General features: G+C 39.7%; 1 protein-coding gene across 2 annotated transcripts; it reads right to left on the reverse strand.

The window, feature by feature from the left end:
- Positions 1-2,132: 2,132 nt before the first annotated feature.
- Positions 2,133-14,990, reverse strand: LOC121328513 (trypsin-3-like). 2 transcript variants are annotated; one of them, XM_041273208.1, is made up of 5 exons: positions 14,876-14,990; positions 11,409-11,568; positions 6,417-6,558; positions 4,818-4,996; positions 2,133-3,468 (listed from the first exon to the last, which is right to left on the reverse strand). In XM_041273208.1, exons 1-5 carry the CDS (start codon positions 14,928-14,930, stop codon positions 3,228-3,230), a joined length of 777 nt encoding a protein of 258 aa, XP_041129142.1. In that variant the 5' UTR covers positions 14,931-14,990; the 3' UTR covers positions 2,133-3,227. The 2 variants fall into 2 exon arrangements, with proteins under 2 accessions (XP_041129142.1, XP_041129141.1); XM_041273207.1 differs by having other exon boundaries at positions 4,730-4,996.
- Between the last annotated feature and the right edge of the window lie 5,615 nt (positions 14,991-20,605).

A 20,605-nucleotide genomic window follows, 5' to 3' on the forward strand; every position in this document is an offset into this window, starting at 1 on the left:
CTTGCCAATACTTTGCATCCAGATCCCACACCTGTCTCCATGAGGTGCCTCCCCCCCGTGATGTTGATCCTGGAGAAACAATGAAAATAATCTGTCCATCATACTCTCTCCCCTCCCAGTCTCACTCTGCGCGGGGCTAATTCACACACACCGCATTCGGCCCCTCCCTTCAAGAGCATTAGTCTTCCGACCTGGCCACTGATACTTAACTCTAGAAGGCGAGAGCCTGTCTTATCAGGGTGTCTGCAGGTAATACAGCAGTCTGTCTTCTCTGCAATCCTTCTTCTGGAACAAAGAGAGAAGGCAAGCCCTGGAGATTGACAGAACTACAATGAATCAGCACTCATAATACAACAGAGATACTTATTCAGTCCAACAGTATACTACACAGTCCCTATGTACTGGAGACGGGTAACAGTTAATAACTACAACCCTAGCAACCATCAGATGGGACACTTAAGTAAACAACACAAGTTATACTCGCAGTCTGTTGTGAAACAGTATTATAATAATCTCAACAATGCAAAGAGTACTTTCTTTTCTGTAGAGTCTTCCCTGCATTTAGTTGTGCTGTTTTGTTTCCTTCCGCTTCTCTTCAATGTCTTTGTTGCTTAGGCTCCAGGGCTGCTTCTCTTCCTTCCATGTCCAAAATGGCCCCAGTCCGGTTCCAGTGTGTTCCCCAGTTATATAGGAGGACTAATCAAAGGGTGACTGATGACTTGCACCTGACTACAATCACTTGTGACCATGCCCATGATAACATATTATAATATAATAATTAAAATGGTAAAAACACACACATAAAACAACTTATTGGGGTCTCCTTTTTGGTACATAAAACACATAAATTTAACCCCTTATTGGGGTCTCCCTTTGGGTATAAAAATAAATAAAACATACAGTGTAAAAAATACAATAAACTCCCCCTGGGAAATTATGTGTAATTTCACAAATACAACGTGTCCCCGCATATAGGCACGGAATATTAAATAATATCACCATTAACAGAGAAGGATAGAGAAAAGCGTTGGATCACACTGAGGATAAAGAGAACATTAATCAATTTTGCCAGAAAATGCCACGACAAAGGCCCCACGTTGCAAATATATCAGCAGAAGAGAGAGTAAAAGATATACTTTGCTTTGCTTTGTACACTGAAGGTGGCACCCGATGCGATCCAGAGTGCTCTACCGCCAGGGCAAATTGACATTGACTTGTTTTGGTCATTGACAGTGGACCATCTTCCTAATTTGAAAACATTAGCGTTCAGTTACATAAATGCAGTAAATACAGCTGATGCTGAGTGCATAATCTTGTCCTGTCCGATCGGAGGAGTTCTCTTTCAGAAGACAAACTGAAAGAGCTTGTGTTCCTTTATTTCAATCTTGGAAAAGACTTTATGTTAAAAATCCATTGTTTTCTACTTAGTTTTTTTTTTTTAATGCTATTATTTTGATATCCAATATGAGAGAAGAACCCAACACAACTGCACAATACTTTTGTTACTTTGTACACACTTGTACAGAGACACTGCATAATTCTGCATAGTTTTGATTTTTTTCTGTTCATAATTCCCTGGGGTGTAAATAAATAGTGCAAGTAAAAAAGTACACAATAAAACCGTTTTGCATCTGTGAAAAAGCAACCTTGCTTGGCAGAGCAATTTACATGAATTAAAAATAAAGAGATTTGAAAGAAAAAAAAACAAAACAAACAAAAAAACCCATTCTGCTTTGTTATTTAACCAGCAAGCATGGGACTCTTTGTGAGAGCATTATAGAAATAATAAAAGGCAGCAGGATGTTTGCTGGATCAGCTCTATTAATCGGTAGTGGCCAGAATCCAGAAGGTTATAGCGCTGAATGAAAGGCAAGACTGTGTTGTGACTGAGTAATAAGAGCCTCTAGTTGAAGCCGTGGTATTTCATTATCTCCCATGGGGGTGCACATTCTCATTATCTCCACAGAGATGTAGATTTTCATTATCTCCACAGAGATACACATTTTTAATATCTTGAGATGCAGCGTCTTGTTTACAGCAATGTCCTGTGAGGCAGCAGAGAACTTGAAGTAACAGTTTAGCACAGCATTCACAAATAGAGTACCAGACATTATCAAAAACATGTTTTATTAATATTTATTTATTTATTGATTTATTGATTTATTGATGTGTTGACGAGTCGACTGTTTTTACCTCAAATATGGCAAATTTGCAGTCAGCAGGTTACCCAACGTGAGTGTGAATCAATGTTAATCTCACCATGAAACCTAATTGCTATATACTATAAACTATAGATGCAAAGTTTCCCTTTAGTGGCCCTGCTTTCCCTCACCCTGTTTCTTTCAATTATTTCTTTCTATAATTATACAGGAATCCAGGAGAAGGTGTTAGTGTAGAGTTTGCTACACAGGCCGAGTACAGCATTGCAACAGAAGGTCATGCCTGGCTACTGAGTGAAAGGAATTCCATTCACACAGCTTTCACTCAGGAGTTATTAAAGACTGCTCTTTGGTTAAATGACCATGTTTAATACTCATGGGAGTGTTCTACACTGTTGCTGGTTTACTGAGTTACAGTCTATTAAATCCAACATTAAATCCATAGAGAACTGTATTTAATCCTTTAAAAATGACTTTGTTTATAGGATATAAGTATGTCTAAACAAAAACTAAATTAGACAACGGACACAAATCTATTTTACCAATCATCTTAATAATATCATTGTTTTAATGTTATAACACAAACAAAAATGTATAAAGAAATCTAGCTCATGGTTTCTATTGTATGACTTCACAGATCCTTATTTGAACCGATCTTAAGATAAGGTATGTAAGAACATAAGAGATTTTTTTTTTCAGGTTGCTAGGAAACATCCCAGCGCATACCTTCCCAGTGTCATCATGTGCTAGACTGATACTGGATCAAGTAGAAGAACACACTTGTTTCCACAATGCTTGTCTGCATGCATATGATAGAAATACATTTTACACTGGATACTGCGAAGCAGTCCTAAATTCATTTCTGCCCTGGATTTCGCTACAGAACCATATAAAAGTTCACTTGACAAAATACTTTATTTTAAAACAAAATTGCAGAAAGTAACAGGGCAGGCTTTTCAAGGTAGGGAAATTTGCACCTTTTGAAACTTGTTATGTAATTATACACCTAGTAAAAAGAACTAAGCAACAGTTCAGAGTTATCCTTCTGAGTTGCTTTTTACATTCGCTTTATTTCCCTTCAATGAAACCTGTACCTGTTTCCTGGATCACTTTACTTTCACAGTACACAAATACTAAGCTACTGCTGGGGACATCTGCCATTGGAGCTGAAGATAGTTCTGTCGATCCATCTTCTAAATGCAGCCACAGCTGTGTAGACTCCAGGGTATCGAGGGTCCGCGCAGCCGTTTCCCCAGGACACAATGCCATATACCCGGCCTTCACAAACCAGCGGACCGCCTGAGTCCCCCTGGGAAGACATGAACACACATCAAGCCTTGTCAAAGAGCCCTATCTCATCTCCAAACAAGCCACTCTCCAGTTATCACAGTGGTGTAGGCATAGTGTAATGAATCAGCATCTCAGCCCCCTGAACAGAGCATGCTCTTTAGCTGAATGGAAAGGTTTTTGTCTTTGAGCTGTATGGTTTGAGGTTTCCAGCCCTTGCCTTTCCATTCAGTTCAATGGGTTGAGATGCCAATTCAGTACAATAGCATGCACTTGTGTAAAAAGGAACATTTGTATCATTTTTTTATTAAATCATGTACTTAAAATGATCTGGCTGGCTACAGACTAGATTACTAATCTTTTACTAATTGATTAATTGCCATAGTATCATTGCTATGATATTGTAATAGACATGTATTGTAATTTTAATGTCATCTAGAATTCAGATATAAGTCACTAGACCATAACCTGTTTGAACTCCAGCTCCAATGCATTGTGTGCTGTTGTGTACTCTGAGTGGGGGTCTTACTGAGGGGATCACAATGGAGTGCTGTGTAATAATCTCTGTCTAAACTGCACTGGTAGTAATGTCTTTTAATTGCTTTATAGAGTAGGTTGAACTGCATGTATTTTTGTTGTTCACATTTAAAAGTTATCTTTATAATGAAGCAAGCCTCAGTAAAGCGATTCTAAAGGGTCCATTCCAATCCCTGCACTGTTACTGTATATGGCCATGCTACTATCTAGATAGACACAGAATGGCAGTATTTCAGTGCAGTTTGACATGTCCCTATGTGCTGAGTTTCTGAAGGAGTTGTGGAACCCTGTAGTTCATTTGCTCGTGACTAGGCATCACAGTCAATTACACGAACACATTGATCAACCTGTTACACCTTAACTGTTGTTGATCTTCGACTTTTCATTCACAGCAAGTTGTCATTTGAGTTTAAGCTTCAACCTGAGGTTATTTTTCATAAGATCTATTTGGATTCAAATTCCTGATAATTCTAGATGCCCTGCCATTCAGCAGGCAGATATCCACTTAGGAAACTGGTTGCTGATTACCTTTACAAATGGCTGATATTTCACAAGGTATTAACTTAATAGTACTTCTTCCAGAAAGATCTTCACAAAATATTACAAAACAAAATCACGAACTATGGGAGATCGTGCCTTTTGCTCATTGGCCCCTCGTCTCTGGAACTCCCTTCCATGATGACCATATTGTCTTAGCAGTTAGCACCTGTGTGGGGTTTGAAATGTAAGAAATAATAATGCCACACCTTGCATGCATCCTTGCCTCCTAAGCTATAGCCGGCACAGATCATGCTGTATGTAATGTTTCCATTAAAAGCCTCTGTGCTGTTACACCTGGAGGATGACACGATGGGTAGCTTGACAGTCCTCAGTGTGTTGGGAATCTGTCCTCCTGCAGTGCTGGTGTAGCCCCACCCTGACACCCTGCAGACACGCCCTTCAGAAAGGGAAGCTTCATGGCGAGGCAGAGCCACAATCGTAACATAGCCATTGAGTTTCACCGGCTTCTTGAGCTGTATGAACATGAAAACGCATGAAGAGAATTCGTCATCAAGGCTTGAGCAAAGGTTTACTGTGTTCTACTAAGATAAAATGCTGCAATGCATACATATACAGATGAAGAACATCTTCTCCAGTAAAATATGAGGTCCTTCGTCATTACAATCCTTGACTTCATTTCTAAACAAACCATCGCTGCTTTACTTTTACTTGCTTCCGTTCAGCACAGACAAAAAAATCATCAAAACATTATGAGACAGGGACTCTGAAAGATTCAGGCTCCTATCCTTGTCATTGTGCCTTATATAGGACACATGGAAGCCAAAAACCATTCAGTTGTATCACAGTATCCAGCAATAACAGAAGCCCAATAATATAGGGTGCCTGTGGTGAACTTGGACAAATCTACATATTAGAAGATTTCTGAATGAGACAAGGCCATTTGGCCCATCTAAGCTCATCTGGTTCCTAGTAGCTGATGGATCTCAGAACTTTGTAAATTTGGGTTTTAGAAGATCCAAGTGATTATGTAGCTCATCCCATACCCTCACCCTTCTCTGTGTGAAGAGCAGTCTACTTCACTCTAAGTGTATCTCCTTTTCATTTCTAGCTTGTGTCCTGGGTTCAGTACTACACTTAATGTATTGGTTCGGGTTGACTAGGTCAACTCCTTTTAAGATTTTAAAGACTTAATCATGTACCCCTTTTTTCTTTTTTATTCCAAGCTAAATAAATTGAGTTATTTCAGCCTATCATTAAAGCTCAGTCCTTTAAACTGTGGGATTAGTATGTATATCTTTGTGTAGCTCTGATGCAACCTTTAGTTACTGGTTTATTGTAGAAAACATGGAAAGTGGAAGCAATTTCTTCTAGACACACATTGTGAGGGGCAACCTCAATCCTGCCCTGATTCCCTACCATTCACACATACATCGTGACGTGCAGCCTCAATCCTGCCCTGATCCCCTACCATTCACACGTACATCGTGAGGTGCAGCCTCAATCCTGACCTGATCCCCTACCATTCACACATACATCGTGAGGTGCAGCCTCAATCCTGCCCTGATCCCCTACCATTCATACATACATCGTGAGGTGCAGCCTCAATCCTGACCTGACCAGTACCATTCAGTCCTGGGTCTCTCTCAAGTAAACACTGGCGATTGTGCTGATCTGTGTGTTCAAGATGTGACTAATGCCTATTGGAGGGGAGGTTAACACACCACCACTGAGTTGCATCTACACCCAGGTCTCCAGAGATGATGGAAGTCCAGTGAATAAGCTCTTCCTCTTGATGCTTTTAACTGCGGCTAGTCCAGTGTATAAAAACTGACCACGGACCACGATGCTTCCATATAATGAATACATGAATTGTTCCATTTACAATATCACTGATGGAAATATGAGAAGCACAAAGGCTTTCTATTGTTTTACCTTAATGAGCATTATGTCTGCATTGTTGGTTTTGTTGTCGTATTGTGGATGAGAGATCATACGCAGAGGTTGAAAGTATTGCTCAGTGCCGTCATACGTATTAAGTGAATAGTCTCCTGCAACTATTACCATCTGGTCACATCTGGAAGAGTAAAGTGAAAGTTAAACAAAGCTTTCAAAAGAAGGAATGTATATAGAGCTAGATTCTCAGAGCTTTCTACTCCAAGCAGTCTTTAGATTTATTGAATGTTTGAACCAACACTGCTTGAAATGTATTTTGTTTCTATAACATAATTTGACGGTATCAAAAGGATATCATGCAAAGAAACTCAGGCATCAATGACGTCTGAAACATAACATTCTTTATTTCTCTCCTGAGATACTGCTGTTTTTGCTATAAGATGGTACAGCTAATTCAAAATGTGTATTTGAATATGGAAGAATATTCATGACAAATCTTCGTTGGTCACAGCAAAACTCGTAGTAAATTGTTTCTTATTTGTTTTAGAAATGTAATTGGTGTTTTTATTTCTTTACTTGTCCTACCATACTGAAAGTAAAAACATAATGTACATCACATAACAACAGACAATCAGAGAACTATTTTATTAGAGAAACAAAGTGCTACTCCACCCTATTGGGATTTGAGACTGTGAGAAGGCAGAGCGGTCCAATCTTATGGAGAGTTCAAGGGTGGGAGTGGAAGCGACAGCGAGTGGGAGAAGTACAGGCGTGGAAAAGTACAGAGCAGTTTAGAAGCAGAAAGGAGAAATTGCATCTTGAATTGCTTTAATCAGAAAACACAGGACATTGGGGAAACACAGCAGCAGCGCAAAGTCAAACAGCCGTGTGTGTTTTTCTGATAACAAACAAGCTGAAACTCGGAGCAGCTGATTCAAATTCAGCACCGTTTTGAGAAACGGGCGAGGGGAAGAGCCAACAGCACAGCAGAACAACGCAGTTAAACGAGGCAGTCTTCCCAGCGACAGCGAGTGGAAGCGACAGCGAATGGGAGAAGTACAGGCATGGAAAAGTACAGAGCAGTTTAGAAGCAGTTGGAAAGCAGGATGACGGCTGCAGAAGAAACTAAACTTCAAAAAAAAAAACCCTCAACATGGTCTTCAAGCCAGTAATCTGTGACACCTGCTTGATGTGGGAAATCCGAGAAAACCCAGCGGAGCTAAACCAAGTGTGCGTAAAGTGCCGCGCGATCCAGGATTTGCATAAACTAGTAAGTATGCTAGAAATGGAGCTGGAAGAAGTGAGACAGCAACAGGATCTTGAGGAACTGGCACACCCACAATTCATGGAAGTCTGCATCACCCCTAACAGACTGAAAGCCACCAGGGAGATAGAAGGTCAGAACAGCTGGGTTCAGGTAGGCAGAAGCAGGGAAAAAAAGAAACTTCGTCAAACACCACCACCAGAAATCAAAACAACCAACAGATTTGAGTCACTTCAGAATTTTGATGAGCAGAACCAACAACAAGAGAATGAAAGGGACAACATCCAGGACCCTATTGACAGTGGTGACCAGACAGCAAAAAGAAGGGAGGTCATGATTGTTAGGGACTAACCAACTGAGAAACACAGCAAGTTCAATTCACAGTTTGGACCCCCTTACTACAACAGTGTGCTGCCTTCCGGGAGCCTCGGTCAAGCACATCACTGAGAATGTGGACAGGCTCCTAGAACGAACAGGAGACGACCCGGTAGTAGTCGTCCACATCGGTACAAACAACATTGGAAGAGACAGACCAAAATCCCTGCAAAACAAATTCAGAGAGCTAGGAAGGAAATTAAAAGAGAAAACCAAAACTGTGTTATTTTCGGGTATACTACCCGCACCTTGCAAAGGACCATATGGACAGCTGGAAATAATTAATCAAAACGCATGGCTGAAGACGTGGTGCACACAGGAAGGCTTCACCTATCTTGATCATTGGACCACTTTCTACAACGAGGACTATCTGTATAGACGGGATGGACTGCATTTAAATAACAAGGGAACTAGTCTACTCGGAGAAAAGATCCTCGAGCAGGTTCAGAAGCATTTAAACTAGAAAGGAAGGGGGGAGAAATCAACAAAAAAACAGAAGGGAGACCACATCAAAACAAGAACAACAACTCAGGTAAGACAACCATTAAATGTATTTATCTAAATGCTAGAAGTATCAGAAACAAAATTCTAGAACTTGAAGCTACTACACTAAAAGGTAACTATGATGTGATAGGTGTTACAGAAACGTAGTTGTCTGAGAGTGATGGGGACGAATATAATATTTGTGGGTATACACTGTATAGGAAAGACAGGCAGGACAGAAGAGGAGGAGGGGTAGCGCTATACATAAGAAACAGTCTTGAAGCCCAGGTGTTAAACCTGGACAAAGAAAATAAAACCGAATCAATATGGGTCAGAATAACGGACAAAAATTCAAAAGGCATAATAATAGGAGCATGCTATAGACCGCCAGATTCAGACGGTGAGCACAATAATCTGCTATACAATGACATTAGAAATGCATGTAGCAAAGGAGAAGCCATACTAATAGGGGATTTCAACTTCCCCCAAATAAAATGGGAAAACCCGATGGGTAGCGCGAAGGATGAAATAGAAATGGTGGAAATGACAAATGACTGCTTCCTAACACATACGGACAACATGCCCCACATGTCATCCAGTTCCTATCCAGTTTTAAATAACTTTAGCATAACTGAGGCAGAAGTGTTAAAGGGACTAGGAGCTCTTAAAATAAACAAATCCCCTGGGCCGGATGAGATCCTCCCAGTAGTACTCAAAGAAATGAAAGAAGTAATTTACAAACCGCTAACCAAGATCATGCAGCAGTCTCTTGACACAGGGGTGGTACCGACAGACTGGAAAATTGCAAACGTAATACCGATCCACAAAAAGGGAAACAAAACTGAACCAGGTAACTACAGACCAGTAAGCCTGACTTCTATTATATGCAAACTTATGGAAACTATAATAAGATCCAAAATGGAAAATTACCCATATGGTAACAGGGTCCTGGGAGACAGTCAGCATGGTTTTAGGAAAGGGAGATCGTGTCTAACTAACTTGCTTGATTTTTTTGAGGATGCAACATCGATAATGGATAATTGCAAAGCATATGACATGGTTTATTTAGATTTCCAGAAAGCTTTTGACAAAGTCCCGCACAAAAGATTAATTCTCAAACTGAACGCAGTTGGGATTCAAGGAAACACATGTACATGGATTAGGGAGTGGTTAACGTGTAGAAAACAGAAAGTACTGATTAGAGGAAAAACCTCAGAATGGAGTGTGGTAACCAGCGGTGTACCACAGGGATCAGTATTAGGTCCTCTGCTATTCCTAATCTACATTAATGATTTAGATTCTGGTATAGTAAGCAAACTTGTTAAATTGTGCAGACGACACAAAAGTAGGAGGAGTGGCAAACACTGTTGCAGCAGCAAAGGTCATTCAAAATGATCTAGACAAGATTCAGAACTGGGCAGACACATGGCAAATGACATTTAATAGAGAAAAGTGTAAGGTACTGCACGCAGGAAATAAAAATGTACATTATAAATATCATATGGGAGATATTGAAATTGGAGAAGGAATCTATGAAAAAGACCTAGGAGTTTTTGTTGACTCAGAAATGTCTTCATCTAGACAATGTGGGGAAGCTATAAAAAAGGCTAACAAGATGCTCGGATACATTGTGAAAAGTGTTGAATTTAAATCGAGGGAAGTAATGTTAAAACTGTACAATGCACTAGTAAGACCTCATCTTGAATATTGTGTGCAGTTCTGGTCACCTCGCTCTAAAAAAGATATTGCTGCTCTAGAAAGAGTGCAAAGAAGAGCGACCAGAATTATTCCGGGCTTAAAAGGCATATCATATGCAGACAGGCTAAAAGAATTGAATCTGTTCAGTCTTGAACAAAGAAGACTACGTGGCGACCTAATTCAAGCATTCAAAATTCTAAAAGGTATTGACAGTGTCGACCCAAGGGACTTTTTCAGCCTGAAAAAAGAAACAAGGACCAGGGGTCACAAATGGAGTTTAGAAAAAGGGGCATTCAGAACAGAAAATAGGAGACACTTTTTTACATAGAGAATTGTGAGTGTCTGGAATCAACTCTCCAGTAATGTTGTTGAAGCTGACACCCTGGGATCCTTCAAGAAGCTGCTTGATGAGATTTTGGGATCAATAAGCTACTAACAACCAAACGAGCAAGATGGGCCGAATGGCCTCCTCTCGTTTGTAAACTTTCTTATGTTCTTATGTTCTTATCATTATCAGTCAGGTCTACTGGCTTGGGTGAGTCCATTCAGCTTGAATGATGCTGATCTCATCTCATTAACATTAAGAGAAACCCTGGGCAAAGCTGGCTGCTCAAACAACATGAGTTCTGTTTTAATAAAAGATTATTTATAATTCACAAAAGCAAAGGCTGTACTCTGGAACTCTTATTAAAGCATATGCTTTATGTTTTATACACAGGATTTACAGAAATGTTCGTTAGCAGTGATATATCTATGTGATTTAAAATAAAAAGCTAACGCCAAGATAAATGCTGCTACACTACTCTGAAAGGGAGTTTGTTGGTCTCAATTTACCACAAAACAACACAAGATTCTGAAGAGTTGTCAGTCTCTTTTTATCCTGTAACTGAGTTGTTACTGAATGCTACGGTAATCAATAGACCTTGTGTACTGTATAGTGCACAATTAGAGTTTTGCAGTGTGAGTCTGCACAAAGCTGCATGTATAATGCCTCCCATTGTTAAATGTGCAGGAGATTACTGGTGTCATGTTCATGTGCTTGCTTAGGCACAGTGTCATTTCCTAGCACAGGAACCTGATGGCACTTGGCATCACCTGACAACTGCACACGCCACGATGACAGATCAAGGGTGTTTGGTTTGTGGGTCATTTAAGTCGTCAGATACCTGGAAAAGTCACGTAAGGGCAAAGCGAAGTAAAGCAGTGCTTACCCAATATTGCAGTGGGCTGCCGTCAAAACCCAATATCTGTTTATTAACGATCCTCCACAAAAGTGTGCCCCTCCTGTCGTCTGTATTGACACGATGTACCTGATTGAATGAGGCGCAGGGACATAGCCTCCTATGATGCGACCCGTGCTAATGTCTTGACCTGGTGAATAAAATCTGCAGTTAAAGACATACTGTAGTGCAGTGGGTGTACACTACTGTTTATAAAGTAGTGACTGTAGACTCTGCTGCTATTTTTTATGATCCCCTACAAAGTGTTTAGTACCAGCATAATTATATTGCTGAAAACCGAGGTTTAGAAACAGTAAAAGAAATGTAATACACTTAATAAGAAATGGTGGTAAAGTGGTTAACAGTGTACAGGTGATCAATAAACAGACAGACAATTACAATCCAGGTGCAATGTTGTATAATGATTTGCAATTCCAGTGCCTGACAGCAAAACAAACACTAAACAATAAATGATGCTAAGTAATACAGCAGCATGTATTACTTTATTTATAATCCCGGGTTTGTCCCGAAACAGTGAAACACAAAACACATGCACAAGTCCATTAGTGAGTGAATTAGTGCTCGTGGTGCAATACAGTTCTCCACGATGCAAGTGCAGTGATGTTGTCCGGTTAGATGCTTGCCTTTGACGAGCAGATCATGTTAGCCGTCTAATCACAATAAACAAACAGTTTTTAGACACGACAGTACAAGCAAACAAAACACTCACGTTTTCACCAGTCTCCTCTTAGGTTTGTTCTAACCATTTACAAAGGAACAGATTACATCACTACATCCCCTTTATATACTGTCAACCATGACCCCTTGGTTAACAAGCGCTCCTCCAGTCCACAGTTGCCACGCCGTTAACCTTCTGGGTCAATGTGTTAGTGTACCGTAGCTCCGCCCTCTTTCTAGATGGCCGACTTCCGCCTAACCCCGGGAATGAATTGTCAGGCCATCTAGTCCACGGTACTCTGTTACCTTTACTCAGCACCCTTACAGGTTGAGAAGGAGATCTAACACCAAGAATCATTCGATCTCTGTCACAGAAATGTTAAGAAAATCTTTCACAGTGTCTTCATTGAAACATTCGTCATTGGATTTACAATGACTTGGCATCTCAGCCCGTTGAATTGAATGGTATGTCATGAACCGGAACCATAGCCCATGATACAATGTGGCAGTCGAGGATTGGAGGGGTGGCTACACTCGTTTACTAAGGGGTTATGTGTGACAGCATAAAAGGGGACGGAGAGACACAATTTGTTCCTTCACTATGATTTAATGATAGAACCCAGAAGGACCTGTGAGACATACCTGTGATAAAGTATTGTGAGTGTTTTGTTTGTTTTGTTACTAATTATTGTTGTTTGGTATTAGTAGATGGCTAACACGTTCTGGAGCTGTCGCCAAGGGCCAGCACAGAACCCGGAACAACACTGCACGATTATCACATATAAGCCTGGGTCACCCACCACAAGCACTACTGCACGCACCCAGGACTGGTGACCATGTTACTTCATTGTGGGAAGGATACGCATGTTATGTTGTGCTATTTGGGACTGCAACCCCATTATTATTTACCCCGTGCACAACACATTGATGTGTATTGCTGGGAATTATTGTTTGGTCACCAGAAATTGATCTTGATCACTTGAAATCGATCTTGCAGAGCTTGGTGTAAAGAAAATGAATTCTCGGATTCCAGCTGTTATATTGCATTTAAACGTACTATATTTTCCATACATTCTCTGTTCACATGCACGGTGTACACATGCACAGTGTTCACTCTATTTAATGGGAATTACATACACATGCACGGTGTTCCCTCTGTTTAATGAGAATTACATACACATGCACGGTGTTCCCTCTGTTTAATGAGAAGAACCCCTAGAATTAAACGTGTGGTGTTCCCTCTATTTAACTAGAATTACATACACATGCACTGTGTTTAATGAGAAGAACACCTAGAATTACGTAAACTGCTTAATATTGGTGTACCAGTAACAACATGTGTTAACAACATTAAAACAGACTTTGTCATTCAACACACACTAACAAATATTATCACACTCGTTTAACAGAAATATACATTTTACAAAAAAGCAGTGTGAACTCTTTCTTTTTGCTTGCACCAGAAGTTAGTTGGAAACAGCATTTGTAAAGTAACTGGAAAGCCAGTATTATTCAGAATGCCACTCAAAATAAATTCTCAACCTATATGAACTGCAGATTTGTGGAGCAGCACTTTGATGGGAAATATGAGCATATACATACAAGTCACATTTCAGTTTAAGCATCAGTTTATAAAAATCTACACATGAGATATTAAAGGTACTGTATTATAGATAAGGAATAACCTATAAGAAATGAAGCCAGGCAGACACATATTTCAGCTGAAGTCTTCTTGAATTGTTCCAATACAATTTACAGTGTTGATTGAGTGTTTTTAAATTGTGGCTGAAAAACAGTTTATTAAAATACAATTTCACATTTAGATTACTCGAGTAAAACTCCATGTGTTATAAAGTAATTATACATTTTCTTATACATGCCTTAGTTAACCAATGTTATTCTTAATAACAACAGTCTAATATTGTTTATAAAATGCAATTTTAAGTGACCCCAATTTGATAGTGACTTCTTATACATTCTGTGAGGAATTATTGACTATTGCCTTATAAGAGTTTCCCATAGTGAAAGCAGACCCCGCTCAGATGGGAACAGGAAGAAATCACAACGAAAGCCTGGTAAAGCATACAGCAGGTTAGCATTGTAAAGCCCACAGTGGAATGGTTAAGTGTATTATAAAACATGTCAACCTTGAGAAACTGGTAAACTTGTATAAGGTTTAACAAGACTCTTAAGGCTGTGTGTGATGTTCAGCATTTGTTCTGAAGAGCCCTTCACTGAATACCTGCTTTGCCAGTCAGTGCTCAGTGCCACAGCTTTGCTTTGTGAATGCATGCCCACGGCTCATATGCAGGGGATTATATAGTCAGTGTGTCACTGTGTAGAAAACCACTCACAGCAAGGTGAAGTGCCACCAGATGCACAGAAGCATGAAGGGTTCTGGAGCTTACATGTGGTGCTATTGTTATTATTAATATGAGCTTCATGAACAACATTAAACAGACTTTATAAAACACCCAAATACTGCAATAGGAGATTACATTCTGCTTACATGGAACATAAACAAAAGATAAATAATTTTACAAAGCTACATAATATTTATACTAGATTTAAAGCCTTTTTCCTTATTATTATCTAACACAACGTACACTGTATTTAAGTTTTTAATATATATATATATATATATATAATATATATATATATATATATATATATATATATATATAAAATGTTTGTTTAGTTGTAAACTGAAAAATAGACAGAACCCACATGTACTTCATAAAAAACAAGCTAATGTATAAAATGATTTAATCATTACTTACAGTTCACAGCAAGCAGCTTTAGGAAGATCAGTTTTATGATGAGAAATTGGTTCATAATGCGAGGAGCTACAAGTACTCGTTGTTCTAAATGACTTTCAGACTTCCAACCTGACCGTTCTCTTGGGAAGGGATCAGAGCAGATCATTTATACTCAGGTTTCTAAGTTTCAATTTCAGTTTCCATGACTACCTTACTGTCAAACAACAATATATAATTAACTGAGGCAACAGGGAGCCTTTAATTCTTTTCTCAAGTCTGACCTTCTCTTTACAAGAAAAAAATAGATACACACTGAAAATATGAAAAATATCAGTAACTGCTGGTAAGCAGGGCATAGCTAACTGGAAAACTAGCACTAAACTGCTGGTAAGCAGAGCATAGCTAACTGGAAAACTAGCACTAAACTGCTGGTAAGCAGAGCATAGCTAACTGGAAAACTAGCACTAGACTGCTGGTAAGCAGAGCATAGCTAACTACAAAACTAGCACTAAACTGCTGGTAAGCAGAACGTCGCATGGAGGAAAACTAGTACTAAACTGCTGGTAATCAGAGCGTCGCTCGCTGGAAAACTAACACTAAACTAGGCGAAACCATTTACCATCCTGCCGCGAAATGTGTTCCACTTGTTTGGTGGTAGAAAAACAAAAGGTAGACGCACACCCAAGCAGCATAGCTGAGTTGCCAGATAATGAAGCAAAGCCTAAATCAACAAAGAAAAACGGAAGCCGCACACTCAAATATACTCCTAAAAGTTTTCAAAATGTATTGAGAAAGAAACCAGTGTTTCTGCTGCAACACCTTCATCAGGAACAGCCCGGTCTGCTCGGCGAGCAGCTCCACACAGTGAAGCATGGTGGCGCCCCGCAGGTAAAGCTGAGGCTTTGTATTACCTAGAATTGTAGGATTGAGGCTGTGACAGGGAGAGCCCTGTCACTGGTTCTTGTGTAAACGTGTGCAGCTGGGATAGGGAACAGGAGACGTGTTGCTAGGCAACTAATTGAGCAGGTAGGCTCACCCGATGCTGAGCTGATCGGGAGGTCCGGATTGGCTGGGGGGCGTGTCCAGGGATGCTGCACACAGCTAAAAGAGCGTCTGCTCCACAGCCTGAGGCGACTGATCCCCCATACTACACAGACGGGCGCTTTGTTTAAATTGGAGAGGAGAGCGTCCACTCCGCACGATTCAGTACTACAGAACCCTTCAACTGCAACATTGCAACTCAGCCAGGACCGTCACAACAACTCAGAGTTGCTGGGAGGCCAGGACTTCTGGAGCAACAGCAGTAGGTTAGTTTAGGGGATGTAGATCCCAAACAGTAGAGAGGGTTTGCGTAGTGTAGTAGGTGCCTAGAGCGGGGCGGTCTCTTTTAATGAGGCTAGTGCTTGCCTTGTGTGGCAAACTTTTATTTATAACTTTGTTTTGTTTTGTTTTCTTTATTAAATCTGACACTAGGACTGCCACTACTGGTACCCGAGCAAAAATAGTTAATTCTATAGGGCAGGGGTTTTCAACCTTTTTTAGAAACTGTACCCCTTCCATCTCAAGGTTTCACCTCAAGTACCCCTTCATAGTTTTCGCTTTACTGAATGTTACCACAGTTGCAATAAAGGTATAATAGCATAATGAACATGTTTTCCCATTTATTTAAAACATAATTTACATCATAACAGAACTGACACTGTCAGGACAGAATATCAAACAGAAGTTCTTAAAGCTTTTAATTAAGACTTTGGCGTTATTAAGTTATTATACATAATGCAACATAGTCTGCACTGTAACTTTTTATCACATTAGCCTACCTTACTTCCAATCTAAATTATGAGTGCCTTTTAAAATATTTATAACATCAACAACATTATCCTTAAGATAAAACAAGCTTAAAATCTAATATCTTTAATTAAAACTTATCATTTCAATGGGTCACTTGAGCCTGGTGGATCTTGCACAGCTCGTCAGTCCTTGGTACAATGTCAGAAAGACAAACTCTCATCGCATCCTTTACATCTAATTTTGCTCTGTTCTTTGTTTTAATAGCAGCCAAGGCAGGAAATCCAGACTCACAGAGATATGTGATTGCAAACAGTAACAGAGCTTTATTTGCTTTCCAAGTAAGCTCTGAATATTCAGTTGAGAGATCCCACCAGAAATTTGAGATGTTTAAGTCTACAGCTCTGGTACTTCTGGAGGAAAAAACTGTCATTGATAAGTTAAAAAAAAACAGTCTTGCTAAGTTCATTCAGTTTGTCCTCTTCGTTAAAATTTAGACTGTGCAACATTTCCTTGTTGGTAACATTTGAACCAATCCAGTCCCGATCCATTTTTATGAGTTTTCCATTTCACTGACGTACATATTGAACTGAGGAATAAGCCCTGTGAGATGGCTACAGATTGTCTCCAAGATGTCCATCACTCCATCATTGAAGTCAGTTAGGCAGGTGAATACTGTTGTTATTCCCATTCTCACTCATTCATTCCAGTGTTCTGCTTTCAGCATGAATCCTTTGATTTTATCACAGAGGTCTATGATGTTAGTCTCTGGTCCCTGCATGCTTGTGTTGAGCCCGTTTAGTTTATCAGATCAGTCTGCCAGGTACGCAAGTACTGCATTCCATTTGGGATCCCTGAAATAATCTACCAAAGTTCTGGTCCAACAAAAAATTCAAACACTCTTCGCAATACAGATCCACGGGGCACTTCAAAATGGAGAAGAAGCCCTTGATAGCCGGCACCCATTTCATTGCACAGAACAGCAACAATGCAGAAATTCAGAGATCTGGACCGAATGAAATCCACAATTTATACAACAGAAAGTAAAACTTCATTCAGGTCAATGCTTCTCTGTGTAAAATACAATGAGTTGAAACAGTGTTCGGTGCTGCCTGCTTTATTCTCGCTATCAAACCACTCTTATTGCCAATCTTAACCCTTACCCCCTCTGTGCAAATACGGATACGGCTGTCTCACGAAAGGCCTTTCGTGGTAATGTACTGGTTAAATATTGTAGTGATCTTGGTTCACTACATTGGTGTAAGAGAGGGATGAAGGTACCCCGGCATGCACTCTTCAGACTGTAGCCTGGTGAGCACGTCCGGGGCAGACTTGAGGCTGGCCGGGGAGAGTGTAGCTTGCATGGGGGAGACATAATCACATACAAAGACATAAGCCTCATATGCGCACCTTTCAAAGAAGTGGGCCTTTTGCACAGCAGTATCGGTGCTATGGTTTAGTGCGAGAGGTCCTGGGTTTAGAACATAAGAACATAAGAAAGTTTACAAACATTCGGCCCATCTTGCTCGTTTGGTTGTTAGTAGCTTATTGATCCCAAAATCTCATCAAGCAGCTTCTTGAAGGATCCCAGGGTGTCAGCTTTAACAACATTACTGGGGAGTTGATTCCAGACCCTCACAATTCTCTGTGTAAAAAAGTGTCTCCTATTTTCTGTTCTGAATGCCCCTTTTTCTAAACTCCATTTGTGACCCCTGGTCCTTGTTTCTTTTTTCAGGCTGAAAAAGTCCCTTGGGTCGACACTGTCAATACCTTTTAGAATTTTGAATGCTTGAATTAGGTCGCCACGTAGTCTTCTTTGTTCAAGACTGAACAGATTCAATTCTTTTAGCCTGTCTGCATATGACATGCCTTTTAAGCCAAGAATAATTCTGGTCGCTCTTCTTTGCACTCTTTCTAGAGCAGCAATATCTTTTTTATAGCGAGGTGACCAGAACTGAACATAATATTCAAGATGAGGTCTTACTAGTGCATTGTACAGTTTTAACATTACTTCCCTTGATTTAAATTCAACACTTTTCACAATGTATCCGAGCATCTTGTTAGCCTTTTTTATAGCTTTCCCACGTTGTCTAGATGAAGACATTTCTGAGTCAACAAAAACTCCTAGGTCTTTTTCATAGATTCCTTCTCCAATTTCAATATCTCCCATATGATATTTATAATGTACATTTTTATTTCCTGCGTGCAGTACCTTACACTTTTCTCTATTAAATGTCATTTGCCATGTGTCTGCCCAGTTCTGAATCTTGTCTAGATCATTTTGAATGACCTTTGCTGCTGCAACAGTGTTTGCCACTCCTCCTACTTTTGTGTCGTCTGCAAATTTAACAAGTTTGCTTACTATACCAGAATCTAAATCATTAATGTAGATTAGGAATAGCAGAGGACCTAATACTGATCCCTGTGGTACACCGCTGGTTACCACACTCCATTCTGAGGTTTTTCCTCTAATCAGTACTTTCTGTTTTCTACATGTTAACCACTCCCTAATCCATGTACATGTGTTTCCTTGAATCCCAACTGCGTTCAGTTTGAGAATTAATCTTTTGTGCGGGACTTTGTCAAAAGCTTTCTGGAAATCTAAATAAACCATGTCATATGCTTTGCAATTATCCATTATCGATGTTGCATCCTCAAAAAAATCAAGCAAGTTAGTTAGGCACGATCTCCCTTTCCTAAAACCATGTTGACTGTCTCCCAGTACCCTGTTACCATATAGGTAATTTTCCATTTTGGATCTTATTATAGTTTCCATAAGTTTGCATATAATAGAAGTCAGGCTTACTGGTCTGTAGTTACCTGGTTCAGTTTTGTTTCCCTTTTTGTGGATCGGTATTACGTTTGCAATTTTCCAGTCTGTCGGTACCACCCCTGTGTCAAGAGACTGCTGCATGATCTTGGTTAGCGGTTTGTAAATTACTTCTTTCATTTCTTTGAGTACTACTGGGAGGATCTCATCCAGCCCAGGGGATTTGTTTATTTTAAGAGCTCCTAGTCCCTTTAACACTTCTGCCTCAGTTATGCTAAAGTTATTTAAAACTGGATAGGAACTGGATGACATGTGGGGCATGTTGTCAGTATCTTCCTTTGTAAAAACTTGTGAAAAGTAATCATTTAATATATTTGCTATTTTTTTTCTTCATCTACGATTTTGCCATTTGTATCTCTTAAACATTTAATCTCCTCTTTGAATGTTCTCTTGCTGTTGTAATATTGGAAAAACATTTTGGAATTGGTTTTAGCTCCCTTAGCAATGTTCATTTCTATTTCTCTCTTGGCCTTTCTAACTTCCTTTTTGACTTGCGTTTGCAGTTCTGTGTACTCTTTCTGCGTACTTTCTTTTTGGTCCTTTTTTAATGCTCTGTAAAGTGCCTTTTTTCGCTGAATATTTTTTTTAATTGATCTATTAAACCATTTTGGCAATTTAGTTTTACATTTAGATTTGTCTACTTTAGGGATATAATTGTTTTGCGCCTCTAGTACTACATTTTTGAAGAACAACCATCCTTCTTCTGTGGGTGTTTTCTCTATTTTACTCCAATCTACTTCTGTTAGTCTCTGTTTCATACCTTCATAGTTTGCTTTTCTAAAATTGTAAACCTTAGCTTTAGTCAATTCTTTTGGGGATTTAAAAAACACTTCAAATGAGACCATGTTGTGGTCTGAGTTTGCCAGTGGTTCTCTGACCTCTGTTTTAGTTATTCTATCTTCGTTATTTGAAAAGACTAAATCAAGGCATGCCTCCCCTCTAGTGGGTGCCTTGACAAATTGTGTTAGGAAGCAGTCATTTGTCATTTCCACCATTTCTATTTCATCCTTCGCGCTACCCACCGGGTTTTCCCATTTTATTAGGGGGAAGTTGAAATCCCCCATTAGTATGGTTTCTCCTTTGCTACACACATTTCTAATGTCATTGTATAACAGATTATTGTGCTCACCGTC

This window comes from Polyodon spathula, chromosome 16, assembly GCF_017654505.1.
Source record: "Polyodon spathula isolate WHYD16114869_AA chromosome 16, ASM1765450v1, whole genome shotgun sequence".
Lineage (NCBI taxonomy): Eukaryota > Metazoa > Chordata > Actinopteri > Acipenseriformes > Polyodontidae > Polyodon > Polyodon spathula.